The following is a 17,723-nucleotide window of genomic DNA, read 5'->3' on the forward strand; positions in this document are numbered from 1 at the left end:
GATGATTTATTCTTCGGCGAAAAGCTCCTTATTATTCATCTGCTGTTCCTGTATATAAGCCTACTGGTATTCTGACAGAAAGTGCTTATTTTCTCTTGTGTAGTTCATGTACTATTCATTATAGTTCTATTTATGGCTCTGATAGTTATAGGAAATTAAATAATAAACGCAAAGTTTCTATCTTACCAAGTGGTTGTCATGGTTAAGGGGCTTCCTGATTAGTAACCAGCTATAAATGATTTCCTATTGTGTTAGTGGACCTGAACGCTCTGCAGAGTATTTTAGTAATTGTGGAGAAGTTAGATGTAATTTTAGATTTTTTTTCTCTACTGTTTATTGTCCTGAATGTGTCAGCATGCCCCCTGTGGTTTGTAATATGCTTGAACACACACAGGGCACATTCGGATCTCAGACCTGGGTTTGGCCATGGAGATCCCGGAAGGGGAGACCATCCGAGGAAGAGTGGGGACTGTCGGCTACATGGGTATGTGAACAGCTGCTTCTGGATACTCGCGCTTTGTCTTGGGGTGCCCACGTCCTCACAGCACAGAGAAGTTCTAAGCCCCTTGGAGGGAGCACGGGCGTTGGAAGTTTGTACCCGGCCAGAGCTGGGACTCCTGAGGAGTCCTCCTGTCTGCCCTCCTGTTTTACAGAGACCGGGGTGAGGCCGTCAGAGGTCATGCAGCTGAGTGAGGGCAGAATCAGGATAGGATGGGGCCCTTGCTTTGCAGCTGCCACTGTCCTAGGCTCACTGGTCTCCCCCAGGCCCTTCCGTACCCATGGTTCCCTGGTTCTTACAAAGCCTCTGTGACTGGGTGGCCCTGGTGTGGGGTCAGCTCCCCACCTGGCAGTGCCAGCCTGACTAGGTATGGCCTCTGATATGAGGGACACTGAGGGCCTCTGCAGAGTACTGCAGTCACATCCCTGCCCCACCTGTTGCAGGGGTCGGTGCCCTTGGGGCACCCGTGGGTGTGGCTCTGTGCCTGCTCATTTCGTGCCCTGGGGATAGCACAGACTATTTCCTGTGACCCCCTTTGTTGACTATAAGTGACATGCTTTAAAATCCAACACTCTGAAGTGTACTGGTAAGTGGATATCAGCATGCACACAGAGCTGTGCGACCACCACCCCCAGAAAGAGACCCCAGGCCCATGAGCACCCCTCCAGCCCCGGGCCTGTGGCTGTTCACCCCCTTTCTGTCTCCACGGACTGTCTCTTCTGCCTGCTTCATGTAAATAGGATCTCACACTCTTGGGCCTTCTGTGTCTGTCTTCTGCCCCTTAACATGTTTCCAGGGTTCATGTAACAAACATTAATTTTATAATGTGTTATTTGGAATTAATTAAAAGACAATTTAAAACCAAAATTTAATTTAAATTTCCCTGTATTTGTTATGTAGCTCCTGAAGTTATCAATAATGAACACTATACATTTAGTCCTGATTGGTGGGGACTTGGCTGTCTGATGTATGAAATGATTGAGGGACATTCTCCATTCAGAAAATTCAAAGAGAAAGTCAAGCGAGAGGAGGTGGACCGAAGAGTGAGGAAGGACACTGAGCAATATTCGGAGAAGTTTTCAGAGGATGCCAAGTCCTTCTGCAAGATGGTGGGTTGGGATCTGGGGAGGTCGGCGTGGAACCCCTAGCTTATGGGATTGTTTCCACTAACAGTCTCTGCACTGGTCCTCACCGGGAAATGAGGTGATCGGGCTTCCAACCAATGGAAGCAAAGTGGAGAAGTACCTTATTTGATTTCTCAAGAGATTCTCCTGAGAGAGAAGAGTGGTGCCAATGTCACTCATTTCCTGTGAAACTGAAGATGAAACAGAGCCTTGTTTCTTAGGAAGAGTGAGGTTTTTTCCTTCTGCCCATGTTTCTTTGTTTCTTCCTCTTTAACTGGCTGCCAGGGGTCGTGGTCATGATAGACACCCCAACTTGATGGGCCGCCACGTGTCTCCCATTTTTCTGGATGCATTAAGGGCCCTATGAGGCTGTGTGTCACAGCGGGGAGAAGAGGACGGAGGCTGTGGGGCTGGGGGCAGGCAGAGCCATGGTTGGACGATGGGGGTCAGAATCATGGTGGGTTATGGGAGGATGTGGAAAAGGGGCTCAGGACAGAGTCAGGAGGCTGGAGGCAAAGGTGTGAGCACTTCTTCTTGTAGCCATGGCCCCTCTCACCAGAGCTGGAGAGTTGGGAGCACACGGAGAGGAAAGCAGCACTGGCTGGTCATGAAGAGTCAAGGGGGAGAGTGGAGGAGGTGGTGGGGACAGAGGCCATGGAGAGGCAGGCCATAGGTCCCCAAGTGGGTGCTTGCTGGAACCTGTAGTTGCTGTACCCATTACTGAAAACGTCAGTAACTTAGGTGAGTTGTTGGTGGCTGGAGATAAAGATTTTGTTTCCCCTTCCCTGTTGGTGCCAAATGTGGAGTGATGAGTGTTAGTGGCCTGTCACAAGCTGGGGGACCAGGCTGGCCTTCCCTCCCATCTGCTCATTCTGCGTGGAGCTGGCGGTTCTTAGCCAGCTCCTCCATGGCTAACAGCATTTGGGCCACGCTGCTATTCGACCACATGCTGGCTACCTGCCGGATACTCTGATAAGGGCTGCAGGAAGATAGAAGTTGGAAGTAAAGCCTGCCCTCAAGGAGCTCACAGTTCAATGGCAGGCCTAGAACAAACACAAAAAATAACTATATGAAAAAGCAGAATTTGAGGGGTGCCATTAACAAGAGAGAAACAAGGGCTCAAGGGTTTTCAGGATGGGGAGATGCTGTGTTCTGGTTAGGGTGCTAGGGAAGACAGGCAGTGCTTGGTGAGAACCAGGGCTGGGCCTTGGAGCTCAGGGGCCACATTTCAGCTCCCTGTGCCCGACTTCCCTGTCCAGCCTCTGGTTTCTTGTCTGACGTGTGCATGGTGATAGCCTCATCCTCACAGGCTCACTGGGAAGGGCTGATGCGGGAGCCGGTATGACTGGCCAGCTCTTTACATGGATCCAAACAGATGGCCAGAGCAGCTCCTGACGTGTGGACACCTGTCTGTAGTTTGGAAAGCTCTTTGATAGGTTATCTCATCTGACCCTCAGAGTGGACTTCTAAGGGGTTTTCTTAGCCTCACAGTTGGAAAATTAAGAATGTGATTTTTTTTTTTAAGATTTTATTTATTTGTTAGAGAGAGTGAGCACAGGCAGACAGAGAGGCAGGCAGAGGCAGAGGGAGAAGCAGGCTCCCTGCAGAGCAAGGAGCCCGACGTGGGACTCCATCCCAGGACGCTGGGATCATGACCTGAGCCGAAGGCAGCTGCTTAACCAACTGAGCCACCCAGGCGTCCCGAATGTGATTTTTTTTAAAAAAAAGATTTTATTTATTTTAGAGAGAGAAAGAGAGAGTGTGGGTGTGCATGAGTGTGGAGAGGGGCAGAGGAAGAGAGAGAAGCAGACTCCCCGCTGAGCATGGAGCCCCCAGCCCTGAGATCATGACCTGAGCTGAAATCAAGAGTTGGCGGCTTAACTGACTCACCCAGGTGCCCTTAGAGTGTGATTTCTGTGACATCCCATAATGGAGTGTCAATGGGCCAACTTGAACCCAGGCGTTCTCATCACAAGTCCCAAGGCCTTCTGAAGGGGTGTGTTAGCAGCAGGGTTGATGATGGAGTCCTAGAGCCCCTGGGCTCTAGGGATTGTGTTTGGCATCACACGGAATTCTCAGATCTGTTTTTAATGAGCAAAGCATGCTAAGAAGACCCCACTGAGCGAATCTTGTCGAGCCCTTGCCTGGTGAGGTGCGGGGGCTACAGCAGCCAGTGGGAGTCCCACGGCCCTGCCTCTGGAGACTTGGGTCCTGCAGGAGCGACTGGCCCTGAGCACTCACCCAGGTGATGGCATCACAGCCAGGCAAAGGGTATTCTAGACAGAGGGCATGGTATGTGTATCATCAAGGAGGTGAGAAAGGGAGGGTGTGTGCTGTATCCAGAGTCCACCCAGCAAAGGCTGCAGGAGCGTGCAGGCCGGTGCACACATGTCAGATGCAGAACGTGCTCAGTCCTGTGCCTGCAACTTTGGTTTCTCTACAGAAGAGCGGTGGGTGCAGGCCATGAGGCAAGGCCAAGGTGGGCAGACTTCTCTCTGAGTGGCCAGATACATAGGCTTGGCAGGTCCCTCACACAGATGTTGGGCTCCCACGGTAAGGCAACAGCACGGACCGGCCTTGCCCGAGGTAAGGCAGCTTCCCGGCCACACCTGTCCTGTGTTGCTTTGGGCACAACCAGATCCCTCGGACTGATGATAACTGTGGACGAGGGCCTATTTGGTGAAACTTATGAAAGTATGAGTAAGGAATACTCTTGAAAGAGATGCTGTCTGTTCATTTGAAGAATATATAATTTCTAAAACTTGATTTGCCAAATTTTTGTCTCATCTGAGCTCCTTAGAGATCTACTTGATGAGTAGATTAAAATAGCTTCTAACTGTAAACGTAACTTACCATTAAAATGTTATCTGTGAGGGAGCCTGGGTGGGTCAGTTGGTTAAGCATCTGCCTTCGGCTCAGGTCATGATCCCGGAATTTCAGGATCGAGTCCAACCTCAGGCTCCCTGCTCAGCGGGAAGTCTGCTTCTCCCTCTGATCCTCCTCCACCTGGTGCCCTCTCTCTCTCTCTCTCTCAAATAAATAAAATCTTTAAAAAACAGAATAAAATAAAATGGTATCTGTGAAGTTCTTGACAGTATTTCTTTTTAAAGAGCCCCCTCATTTTTACATGGCTGGAACTTTTTTTTTTTTTTTTTTTGCCTTAAGGGGTTTACCTAGCTGACCTTTATTTATTGGTAGCTCAAAGGCTATTATTATATTAGTTTCCACTCATTTTTGAAACCTCATATATTCTAAATTCGTGAAATCTGAATTAAGGAGGTTTGGTTGAATCTTTGAAATTTGAGTAACTTCGGGGCACCTGGGTGGTTCAGTCAGTTGAGCGTCTGCCTTCGGCTCGGGTCATGATCCCAGGGTCCTGGGACTGAGTCCTGCATTGGGCTCCCTGCTCAGTGGGGAGCCTTCTTCTCCCACTCTCTCTGCTTGTGCTCGAACTCTCTCTCTCTCTGTCTCAAATAAATAAATCTTAAAAAGAAAGAGAAATTTGAGTAACTTTGTTTAGAGAGAGACACTCTTTGTTACCCCTGATTCTTTGCTTATTATTATGGAGACTTTCCGAGTTCTCTCTCCTTTCCTAGGAGCCTAAATTGACTCCATTTCTGCCTCTTGCTCAGTTACTCACCAAGAATCCCAAACAACGGCTGGGCAGCAAAGCAGGAGCAGTGGAAGTGAAGGCTCACCCTGTGTTTAAGGACATTAACTTCAAGAGGCTGGAAGCAAATATGTTAGAGCCACCATTCTGTCCTGATGTAAGTATGTTGCCCAGACAGGAGCAGGCTGTCCAAGAAAATGAGCCCACGGAAGCCTGTGATTTTCTAGCAGGTAGAGAACCGCGGGTGCTGCCTGGCTGTGCTTCTGCTCGGGTGCTCCCTCCCAGCCCCCAGCCACTCATCACACGGTCCTCACAGGTCCCCCCAGGCCTTTCTGGCAGCCGATCCTGGCTCTGCCATGCTCAGAGCCCCAGTACCACCCCACATCCTCCTTGCCGGGCCCTCTTGGCCTTCAGTGTGACAGAGTCCCCTATCTTGTGTCCTCATCACCATGCCCACCTCTTTAGTCTGGGAAGCCCTTCCCTGCTCCGTGCCTTCAAGGTCTGGGCTCCACGCTGTCCACAGGGAGTCCTGGGGGTCACTGAAGCCTCCTGTGAGCCTGCCGTGGGGCCAACTCAAGGGCAGTGTCCGTGTGCTCAGCACAGGGCCCCGCCTGGGTCAGTGCTCAGTGGGAACACCTGCAGGCAGGAAATTCCTGTTGAGCAAGGCAGAAATGCACAGACAGCAGTCTGGACTCTCTCCTTAACACACTACCGGCACATTCCAAAAGTGCGGAGATAATTCTGCAGGAGATGATGGAACCGAGGTGTACGATAAAAACATCCTTCGTTGTACAAGTCGGGACTGACTATGTTTTTAGATTCCAGTGTATTGTGGTAGTACTGCCTTCCTTTGAGTCAGTTCACACATGACATATTTACTGAGTGCCTACCACCTCCTACGCATAGAACGAGCTGTGAGGACCCCAGGGGGCACAAGGAAGCAAGGTCTTGCTGCTGTGACGCTCGCTCCAGTCTGCAGACACAGGCCGCGAACAAAGGACACAGAGCGAACCCCTGGATGGGGATGCTTCACCCCAGGGACTTGACAGGGGCAGTGGGGTCTGAGAGGAGCAGGGAAGGCAGTCTTCCCCAGGGAGTGGTAAAGACTCCTCTTGCTGTGCTCAGAGGCCTGGGGAAGGGCCTGCCAGGTCACTGCCCTGGGGCTCACATTCTGGGTATTCTACTGAATGTAACCAGAGGAACCGTGGGGGCCTGAAGACAGGTAAGTCCCAAGGTCATGGGTCAGGCAGTCTTGTCCAAGGTGGGGGGCAGGACGAGGTTCTTGGCCTTCAGCCTTGGTGCAATCCTCACCAGCCTTCCCCTGGACTGTATCCTGAGGGGGGCCCCCACTTGCTTCCATGGCCCCCCTGTGTGGGGACTGAACGGGTAGCAGCTGCTTGGAGATGTGCCAACTGGTGGCCTAGGGAATGTCCCCTCTTGGAGCAGGCAGGTTCCAGCAGGAGGGCAGGGCATTTCTCAGAACTGCCAGTGCCTCTTGCACGATCATGGTTGGGCTGTTAGCTGGACTCCTGTGTTTTTTGTTCTTGATTTCCAGGAGCACAGGAGGCTGCACAGAGGGGGCCATGGTCCAGGCTCGGACATGCCCTGTTGGCTTGCCCCTGAGGGCTGCAGGGTCAGGGTGGGTGGTGCAGGCTGGGACTCCTATCCCAGAAGAGGTGCGGCTGGAGGCCACTAGATGAACTCCAACAGGAGGTGAAGAAGCGGGACCTGCCCTTTTTCACTTAGACTTTGCATGGGGCACATCATGTGACGAGGCCATGGGTACAACAGCCCTTTTCCCCTCCCTGGCCTGTCACGCATTCTCCACTGCAGAAGAGGGAAGGGTGAGGGCCTCTGGAGGGTTGTCGCCAGAGGGCGTGCACAGGGTCTGTGACCCAGGGAGCTCCTGAGAGTGAGGGAAAGGCTTCAAACATCGTGAATGAGTCCATTTCACACCTGCGGTGTTCTTAGTCACTAAGGAGATGGAGAAGGACTCCAGTATTCCCAGAGGCCAATGCCTCGTCATTGTTGGTGCACAGCCGCAGGCCATTTACTGTAAGGACGTCGTGGATATAGAGCAGTTCTCCACGGTGAGAGGCGTCTACCTGGACACTGCTGACGACACTTTCTACAGTCAGTTTGCTACGGGCTGTGTCTCCATCCCCTGGCAGAACGAGGTACTGCTGGTTTATCCTGGCTACAGCGCCCGGAAAGTTGTGCCTGCCCGTGTGCATGTGTGTGCCCGCGTGTGTGCACACATGTGTGTCAGTGCTGTCCCAGTCCCTGCACGGGAGAGGGAAAGTTTGCCATCCTGAGCCCCACTTTCGAAGTGGGACTGGCCAGCACCCGTCTCTTACCAGCTCTGGGGGTGCACTGGGAGGGAGGAGGAGGAGGCTGTGTTCCCTGTGCCCTGAGCTGAGTGTAGGGCGGAACGCGGTGGACTGACCTCATGGGGTCTCTCTCCTTCTCTGTTCTCCTCTTATATGGGCACAGATGATCGAATCGGGTTGTTTTAAGGACATCAATGATGTGGAGCCTGAAGAAAATATGGTGTTGAATGTAGAAGAGAAAACACGATACCCGGTTTCCAAAACGAAGAGAAGCTTCTTCTACAGACTCTTCAGGAGAGGGGTAAGGGTAACAAGCATTCTATTACATCGGGGTTTTTTTAATGGGAGGTGTTCAAAGAAAAGAAATATTTCACCAAGGTAAAGTCTTTCTTTTCTCAGCTTTCTTATTAAGACATTTCACATAATTTAAGAGCTTTCACTCTATGGTGCGATTTGAGACCCACCAGAAAAATCCTCACTATGTCGTTTGCTTTCGGTATGAAGACCCTGTTCTGACACGCAAAGGACAAACAGCTCTGGAGGTTGCATAGACCAGTCATGAGCAACTGGGTCATGTCGATCACTGCCCTCCCGCTCCGACTTGGCTGCTGCCCCGTCGCAGGCCTTCTGTCACACAGAACATGGAAGCAGGAGGCTTAGCATGTTTTTCCTAGTGAACTGTCTCTCCCTACAAGAGTGCGTCACCCTGCTTCGTACCCTGTGGTTGTCCACTAACATTCAGTCCATCTTTGTTCAGTATGAAAAGCAAGCCTTAGGCGGGGAAGGTCTGTGAGGGTGCGTCCACCGGGACCATACTTCTTCGGAGAACAGGGGCCAAGTGTGGGTTCGCGCCTGGGTCTCCCTGGCAGCCAGGCTCCCCGCACTCAGGAAGTCCTGCCCAGACATGCTCTGCGCTGGCCCGACCTGTGCAGGGGGCACCGGATGGGGACTCCGCAGCCGCAGATGGCATGCTGCCAGCTGAGCCACGTGGCACCACTGCCCTCGTTCCCCTGCAGCACTCAGCTCAGGTCCTGTAATCGCGTTGCGTGTGCAGCAGAGAAAGCGAATCTGAGACACTGTGTGTGTATGTGTGCGTATGCATGTGAACTGAGCATCCTCCGAACCATGGGGGGCATGAGAGGAAGTGTGGAAGTCAGCCTTAGTATCAGTGCCCCTGCCCCGTGGCTGTCATCTTGCGCATTCACTGCCAGGGAGCAGAGCAGGCGCATGTTGGCTGACTGACCCCGCGCTCTGCCATGTTGCAGGGCTGCATTAGCAGTGGCCCCAGCGAGAAGGAAGAGCTGCCCACCAGTCTGTGACCACAGCCGCAGAGCCCGACCCCATGTCGAGGAGCCCACGCTCAGTGTTCTGTCCTGTCCGGAGCCGTAATAAATACATGTCACAGCCTAACACGGGCCACATGCGTCTGCAGATTTCTGTGTTCATACCTGAGTCGTGTTGGCACCAGAGCTGGGCTGTAGGAAAGGGCACTTGAGGACCGCCCCAGTACCCAGAAGCCCCAGGTGTGGACATTGAGTGGCGGGGGCTTGTCCCACCTGTGCCCACAGAGGTGGGGAGGAGTAGGCTGGGGCATCAGCCTAACAGTGTCCAGGGCCAAGAGTCCTGTTCTTCCCCCTAGAGTGTCCTCCGGTGCCCAGCGTGGTAGGAGGCAGGAAGGGTCCTGCTATCCCCAGAAGTTCTTGGCCCATTTGCATCCACACTGACATCTGCTTACTCACTGAGATTCTCGTGGGTGAGGTGTGCGTGTTTGTGTGTGTATATCTTTGTGGCATTCCTGGACATGGGCTGAGAGAGGGTGTGTGCAGGACCCTGAGCCAGGGCTTGGCTGTTGGTAGCCTGGGGGTCTGTGTGGCACCTCCCGGCCTGAAGCACAGGGGAAGATGGGGCTGGGAGCCCCCTGTGCTTGGACTGGGGGTGAGGACCCCCCTCTCCAGCCCTGGTGGGTGCTTAGCAGTTGAGGAGCTCGCTTCCCACACAGGCTAAGGGATGCTGGGGTTCCGGGGTCAGTAACTCTTTCCCTCAGCCAGGGCTGCCAGAAAAGGAAGGTGGAGCCCCTTCCCTGTGGTGGGAATGTGGGCTCTGTTGCCTAGGGAGGGGTGTTGGCACCCGCAGGCCTTGTGAAGACCAGGGGTGTGGTCTGTAGATTCTGTGGGCAAATGGCCCCAAGGTGCAGAACCCAAGCTTCTCCTGGATCTGTGTGTATGAGGCCTGCAGCAGGGGTGGGGTGAGAAGCCAGTCCTCTGCAACTTTCATTGAACAGCAAAGACTTGGTCTGGATCAGAGACCCCGCCATACTGCTGCATGCCGGAGAGTGAGCCAGGATCAACCACGTGCCTGGGTTCAGTGTTGCTGTCCTGCAGCCACAAGTCCCCAGCCATGTGAACCCAGATGGCGCTTCCAGGAGTGCCAGTGTCATCTGCACGCATGCTCTGGTCTGTCTAGAGGGCAGCAGTGCTGGGGCCAGGCTCTGCAGGGAAGCACCTGGGGTCGTGCCCTTCGAGACCATAAGAAGTTGATCCTCAGCTTGCTCTGTTCCCGGATGGGGAGAGGGAAGAGTGACCTTGGGGCTCAGGCCTTTATTTTAGGGATGGCTTCTCTTCTGATGGGAGCTCATCTCAGTTTAAAGACAGCAGGAGGTAGGGACGGAGACCCAAGGCCTTCGGCAAGCATTTGGTAGAACATCTGTTATGTGCGACCTGCTTAGTAAATCTGTCGGGAATTGTGGACAACTAATAAATGCTCACCCTGAGCAATGCAGGCAGGTTTAAAGAAAATAGAAATCACCTGTATTCCTACCACCAGACTTTTCAGACCTTCTGTTACCAGTGTGGACACGGGGGCAGTGGTGCGCTTGTCTGCCCGGTCCCTGCCCAGTCACCACGGGGTGGAGGGCCCTGGCTGGGAAGGAGCCTGGGGGGCCCATCTGTGCCCATAGGCCACAGCTCCAGGAACCAGTGAAGGCCTTTGCCAGCCCCCGCCCCCGGCTTTTTTCTGCTTAAGCTAGTCTGAGTTGAGTGCCCCCGTGCTCAAGGGAAGAGTAAGACAGTGAATCTGGGAAAGGATTTTACGAGCTGGCACCTTTATGTATTGATCTGTAATTGTCTTCCCCCTCTGGTTAGAAGCAAGCACATATTTTTTTAAGGAGAGTTTTGAAATTAAAGCGTAAACAATGAAAAATTCATCTTTAGTATCAGCAATTATCCAAAGATAATCCCTATCAGCATTTTATTCTATATGTAATCTGTATTTATTTATTTCTTGCCATTTAATTAATTTATTTTTCTAAAGGTTTATTTATTTATTTATTTGACGAGAGAGAGAGAGAGAGAGAGAGAAAGAGAGAGAGATCACAAGTAGGCAGAGAGGCAGGCAGAGAGGCAGGCAGAGAGAGAGGGAGAAGCAGGCTCCCTGCTGAGCAGAGAGCCCGATGTGGGGCTCGATCCCAGAACCTTGAGATCATGACCTGAGCTGAAGGTAGAGGCTTAACCCACTGAGCCACCCAGGCGCCCCATATTTCTTGCCATTTTGTTTAAATATATCTGTCATCTTAATCTTTTACTGCACATTTAGGACAACAGTTATCAAACAATCCAAACAATTGTTGCTTCCAGCTTCCTTGTTATTAGAAATACCCATGGGATGGACAGCCCTGTACCTATATGTTTGTGCACATCTGTGATAATATTTTTAGGGTAGATTCGTAGCAGGGAATCCCTTGGTTAAAATGTATGAACAGGGGTGCCTGGGGGGCTCAGTCGGTGAAGCGTCTGCCTTGATCCCCAGTCATGATCTCAGGGTCCTGGGATCGAGCCCCACATCATGCTTCCTGCTTAGCGGTGGGTCTCCTCCCTCTTGTTCTCTCTCTGTGATCTCTCTTGCTCTTGCTTTCTCTCAAATAAATAAATGAAATTAAAAAAAAAAAAAGAAGTGTATAAATAGTTAGCTTAAACCCTATGAGAAAGAGCTAAAGGGATTAAAGGAGGCTCTGTCTGGCAGGCGTTTCCCCTGGGATGGGCAGCAGTGGGTGGAAGGAAAGCTCTTGTCCATAGCACTGTGTCTGACTTGTTCCTTTGACCATGTCTGTGTATTATTAAGATAAAAATAAACATTGCATTATGAAAATTTATTTGTTTCCCAAAATAAAGCACAATTACACTCTAAAAAAGACATGCAGGCATTTAAAAAAAAATATTTTATTTATATATTTGACAGAGATCACAAGTAGGCAGAGAGGCAGGCAGAGAGAGAGGAGGAAGCAGGCTCACTGCTGAGCAGAGAGCCCAATGCAGGGCTCGATCCCAGGACCCCGGGATCATGACCCGAGCCAAAGGCAGAGGCTTTAACCCACTGAGCCACCCAGGCGCCCCTGTGTGGGCATTTTAAAAGAATATATGTTACGTACCCATGTGAACAAATTACCCTTCTAAAAAAAATTTTTTTTAAAGATTTTATTTATTTATTTGACAGACAGACATCACAAGTAGGCAGAGCAGCAGGCAGAGAGGGAGGGAAGAAGTCAGGGGGAAGCAGGCTCCCCACTTAGCAGAGAGCCCAATGCGGGGCTTGATCCCAAGACCTTGAGATTATGACCTGAGCTGAAGGCAGAGGCTTAACCCACTGAGCCACCCAGGCACCACTACCCTTCTGAAAATTTTAAAAAATTTCCTCTCCTACCAAAAATGTCTAACAGCTCCCTGTTAGTTTCACCAAAGGCTAGATTTTTGTCTTGGTGAAGAGTTTCATTAGAAACAAAGAGTTTCTTTTTCTTTCTTTTTCCTGTGGTAAAATATACATAAAATTTACCCTTTTAACATTGTTAAGTGTCCAGTTCAGTGGCATTAAGTACATTGATGTGGCCATGTAGCCATCCCCACCATCTGTCATCTTGTGAATCTGACACTCTGTCCTCCCTGAACACTAACTGTCCATTCTCCCCCAGGCCCCTGGCGCCCACCATCTCCCTTCTGTCTCTTTGAATTGGACTTCCCCCAGGAACCTTCTATAAATGGAATCATATAGTATTTGTTCTTCCATGACTGGCTTATTTCACTCAGTGTAATATCCCCAAGGTCTCTCCATGTTCTAGCAGGCATCAGGATCCCCTTCCTGTTAGAAGCTGGCCCACATTCTGCCATGTGGATGGACCCCGCTGTGTCTCATCTGTTCATCTGCTGACGGGCCCTCAGCTGTTGTGAGTCATGCTGCTGTGTGCAGTGTAGCAATACCTCTTTGAGACCCTGCTTCCAGTTCTCTCAGGTAAAGACCCAGAAGTGGAATTGCTGGGTCGTATGGGAGTTCCATTTTTAGTTATTTGAGGAAATGCCATACTATTTCCCAGAGCGGCTACAGCAGCTTGCACTCCCAACACCGCAGAAGCTTCCTGTTTCCCCATGTCTTCCTGAACATGTCATTTCTAATGGCTCCTTGACATTGTTCTAATACACAAGGTACAAAGGCTTTTACCACTGCCTCGTTGTTGGATGTCGACGTTGTTTCATCTTTTCGATATTAACATTGCTTCAGTAACATTTTTGGGCCTCCATCTTTGAATACCTATCTAATAATGTCGTCCCCAGAGCAGCCCTCCTAAGGCCATGCTAAGTCAAGTGGTTTGCGTCCTTACATCTTTTGATGGGTGCTGCCAAGTTACTCTTCAGGAGAGTAATTCAGGATTTGTCATAACTAGCAGTTTTTGGAAGTCCTGTTTCCCTGTGTCCTTACCAGTCCCCATGAGCATGCTCTCTAATCTTTGCTCGCCCTCTTAGGCTCCTACTGAACCTCGAGTGTACTCAAAACCTGCCGTGAGCACTCACCTCAGCTGCATCGTCAAGGTCAGGATGCAGGGATCCGAACACAGCATGGGATCTTGGGCCGCCTCCCCTCCTGGGTCTGTGGTTTCCTGTCTAGGGAGCGAGGCATGTGGAGTGAGAAAGATTTCCCTTTAACTCATTCTCTGAAGTCTTAAGATTCCCTTCTCTTATATCCCGACTCTGAATTGAGCCCTTCTCAGAGGCCTTCTGTTCAACCAGGCTCTGGCCCCTTTCTCTTTGACTTCCGTGTATTATTCTTTCTTTTTTTTTTTAATTTACTTGACAGAGATCACCAGTAGGCAGAGAGGCAGTCAGAGAGAGAGGAGGAAGCAGGCTCCCTGCTGAGCAGAGCGCCTGATGCAGGTTGATCCCAGGACCCTGAGACCATGACCTGAGCTGAATGCAGAGGCTTTAACCCACTGAGCCACCCAGACGCCCCGCTGTGTGTTATTCCTCTTAACTGCAGGTAGCTGAGTATTTAACTGAAGTTCTCTGAACACTCTTCTTTATCATCAGGACACATTTCTTCCCCTTCTCCATGGGAGTGGGAGCCCAGTGGAGAGCCCCCTCTGTGCCCTGGGGGTGGGTCTGCTTGTTCTGTCATGACCCGGCAGCTCCTGAAGGCACAGTTTTAAATAGGACGTGGAATTTCCAATGTTGATCATCTAATAAGGGGACAACTGGATGTCAAAGGTTTTGCTCAGGAAAGAACAGAACTGTCCTAGTGGAAGGAGTATGACACCCCATGTAGACCTTGCTTATTAACACAGCAGTCAATGCCAGCCAGGTATCTTCAAGAAGTCTTCCTGACCCTCCTCCCCAGGCTGGAGCTTTTAGCAGGAAATCGAAGACATGATCGTAAGTTTACGATGTTCTTAGTTTAGTTATAAGGTCATCAAGAACCAGGGCCCTGTCTTAAGTCCATCTGGGCTGCTGTAGCAGAACACCCTGAACTTGGCAGCTTATAAACAACAGAAATGTGTTTCCCACAGTTTTGTCCTTACATGGCTGAGAGCAGAGAGGGGAAGTGAGGTCTCTCTTGACCCAGTCATGGGGGGGGGTCCATCCTCTTGATCTCATCTAATCCTAATTATCCGAGTCATGGACAGTTAAGTGAACCAAAGAAAATCCTGAAGAAGACCTTCATCTCATTCATGGATACTAAATTACCAGGGTCCTGAGAGCCTATAACCAAGAGTATACTAAGGGGGCAGAGATAAAAGGAATGAAATCAGCCAAGGACAAAAATGAAAATAAACCAGAAGGAATCAGGATCAGAGAGAAAATGAGAGATACTCTGACTTTACATTCTTTGAAAGATGCATTTTAAAGACATCAAGAGTCCTGTAGTATAAATTTGAATTAATGTGTACCTATAGCCACTGAACTGTCCACTTAGGAATGGCTAAAATGGTTCTGTGTATTTTAATACAATAAGAATGAATTGAAATATAAGCTCCTAATTTCCTCACTCTGTTGTCTGAAAGGCCCAGAAGCAATGATGTCCCCACAGTGATGAGCACACCTGGCTCCCAGTTCTTGGCTTCTAAAGACCACTCTCCCCTCCAAGGAGTCAGGGCTTCTTAGAGAAGTGGCTGATTCCAGGTTTGAGAAGGGGAGGATGGGCTGGGAGCATCATGCTGTGACATAAAACAAGAAAGTGCTCAAGGAATGATGGAATGTGGCAAAGGGACACAGGAACTACCTTGAAGGGGCATCTGTTGAACTGGGGACGATTTGAGCTTCAACAAAAGAATTATGATGAAACTGGTTATGACATATAATTTTTAAGATTCAGAGGAGAACAGGAAGGGAATGGTTGGATGTGATATGGGGGAGGAGAGCTCTTCCTCAGAGAGAAGTGTGAGGAGCTTAGGGCAGAAGAAACAAGGGAGTTTCAAGAGACACCACTTCTTAACTCCCAGCCTGAAAGATGACTTAGGCTGGGGTCGACCAGGGATGCCAGACCCATGGGTGGAAGGCTTCCAGGTGGCAGGACATTATCAGAGGTCCAGAGAACTGTAGGGTACCACCACCAAGAACTTATTAATTATGGAGGAAAACGTGCCTTCATGGTGGGGAGATCTGGCAGTCACCACCTTTACTGAGTGACCAAACCCAGCCCCCCAAAGACAATGGACTCTAGGACAAGACCCACCTGTGAGGCCTCCTTCCTAAAGGGCCAGGTGGATTCTAGCTGACCTCACATACCACAGCCATCCCATAAAATATGCGACTCACATATGTCATCTTTAGAAAGTAAAAATAAACTGCTTTGAGTCATCTTGTGTTTAATGCAATATACCCAAATATTATCTCTACATGCCATCAGTATACACAGAATGAGATGCTTTACATTGTTTTATATGAAGTTATTTGAAATCTGGTGTATATTTTACACTTAACCGCACATCTTAATGCAGAATTATTACCTTTCAAATGCTTGATAGCCACATGTGGCCAAAGTGTGGGGCTATGCTCCCTGTCATGGTGAGTGTCTGCAGGGACTCGAAGGGAACAGGGAGCACCTGGCTATATGTCCAGTGCTGGCTGAGTTTAGGCTCTGGGCAGTGGCTCTGCTACTGAAAAGAACATCCTGTTCCCAGACATCTCTCACCAGGGATCGAGCATTCCAGAACTTCCAGAATGGGTATCAGCCAGACTTTCAAGCCCTTCCTGCTGGGAAGCCGACTGCTACTTCACAGATTGACCGTGATCCTTGGGGTCACCATCAAGAGGCAGGCTCATCTCTCCTTACACACTGAGACATGGGACAATGCAAGTACAGAGAGCCAAAGACTGCAAGAAGATGCTAAAAGCAGACAGAGGGGCAAAAAGACACATTATGCTCAGAGGAGTGACCTTTATACAACAACTGACTTCTCAACAGCCAGAACGAAAAGCAGAAGACAGTGAAATCCAAATCTTTCATCTGCCGCAGAAAAGTATCTGCCAACCTCGGATTCTATACCTATCCAAAAATCCACTGAGAATGAAGACAAAGTAAAGATTTTTTCCTGAAAAACTGAAACAGAGATTTCAGCAATAAAAGGTCCACTAAAAGCAACTCCATACAGTATTTTCCTGGCAGAGGAAAATGAGCCCAGAGGGAAGATTGGAGATGTAGGAGGGAAGGAAGAGTAAGAAAAAGGGTAAATATGGGAGTCGATTTAAACAAATGGGGATTGTGCAAACCAGCCATGATTGTGTCTGTGTCCTCTGCGGTATGCATGTGTACTTACATAGAATTAAAATATGCAGTGATGACACTCTCAACTGGAAGAAGCTTCGGGGGAGACAGGCAGGAGCCACCAAGTCACCCTCGGGGGCTCCTGGCCCACTTGCCTTATTCCTTGTGGCTCTGCCTCATGCCCCACGGGCTCCTACCTGCTTTGGGGTTCAGAGTGGGTGCCTACCCACAGCTGCAGTACCCCATCTGTGGGGGCCACTGGGAGCTTTAAACATTTCCCTCTTGGGGCGCCTAGGTGGCTCAATGGGTTATGCCCCTGCCTTCAGCTCAGGTCATGATCTTAGGAATCTGGGATCAAGCCTCGCATCGCATCGGGCTCTCTGCTCAGCAGGGAGCCTGCTTCCCTTCCCGCCCCCCACCCCTGCTCTGCCTGCCTCTCTGCCTGCCTGTGATCTCTGTCAAATACATAAATAAAATCTTAAAAAAAAACCCCTTCCCCCTCCCTCTGCAGGATCACCACAGGTGTGTTGCTCAGCTTTCATTTCTAGCTCCCCACCCAAACCTATCTTTTTACAATCCCCCCCTCAAACAGTAACAGTTTTGTTGCAGAAGACTTGAAAAATACAGAAAGCGTAAGGATTAAGATATAAATCACCTATAATTTCCTTGTTCACAGAGAGTCACTGTTATAGACTTAATGACCAGATCCCTTTTCCATATATGTGTGGGTTGTTTTTATCTTTCTTTAAAAAAATTAAAATGGAGGGGTCCTGCCTTCCATGGCGGTCTGCTCATGCATTGCACACCTTTGTGTTATGAGTGCTCTCCTCAAACAGGATCTGAATGACTACATAGTTTCCCGTTATGTGGGTGTACCTTGATTCATATAGTCACTCCTTCAGTTTCCACGTTTTTGTTCCCAGTGTTGCTGTAGCCAGTGACCATCCTCACCCAGGTGTGTCCTGTAAGGAGGTGTCAGCATCTTGGATTATGACTGTATTTGGACATGGGGCCTTTATACAGAGGTAATCAAGATAAAATGAGGTCTTCAGTAGAGGCCCTCATCAAATATGGCTTGTGGGTGTTCTTATAGGAAGAAGGGATCAGGACCCAAACACACATAGAGAAAGACTACGTGA

General features: G+C 49.9%; 1 protein-coding gene across 2 annotated transcripts in view; it reads left to right on the forward strand.

Moving 5' to 3' along the window:
• Nucleotides 1-16,919, forward strand: part of GRK4 (G protein-coupled receptor kinase 4) — a 110,144-nt gene extending 93,225 nt beyond the window's left edge. For both annotated transcript variants that reach the window (XM_013045752.2, XM_045075068.1), the window contains 6 exons: nt 395-484; nt 1,400-1,608; nt 5,256-5,390; nt 7,273-7,410; nt 7,727-7,864; nt 16,001-16,919. In XM_013045752.2, coding sequence (XP_012901206.1) covers nt 395-484; nt 1,400-1,608; nt 5,256-5,390; nt 7,273-7,410; nt 7,727-7,864; nt 16,001-16,159 — 869 coding nt within the window. In that variant the 3' untranslated portion in view covers nt 16,160-16,919. The remainder of the gene's footprint in view (nt 1-394; nt 485-1,399; nt 1,609-5,255; nt 5,391-7,272; nt 7,411-7,726; nt 7,865-16,000) is intronic.
• Nucleotides 16,920-17,723: the final 804 nt, after the last annotated feature.

Source organism: Mustela putorius, unplaced genomic scaffold (genome assembly GCF_011764305.1).
Source record: "Mustela putorius furo isolate JIRA1106 unplaced genomic scaffold, ASM1176430v1.1 tig00000083_pilon_pilon_pilon, whole genome shotgun sequence".
Classification (NCBI taxonomy): domain Eukaryota; kingdom Metazoa; phylum Chordata; class Mammalia; order Carnivora; family Mustelidae; genus Mustela; species Mustela putorius.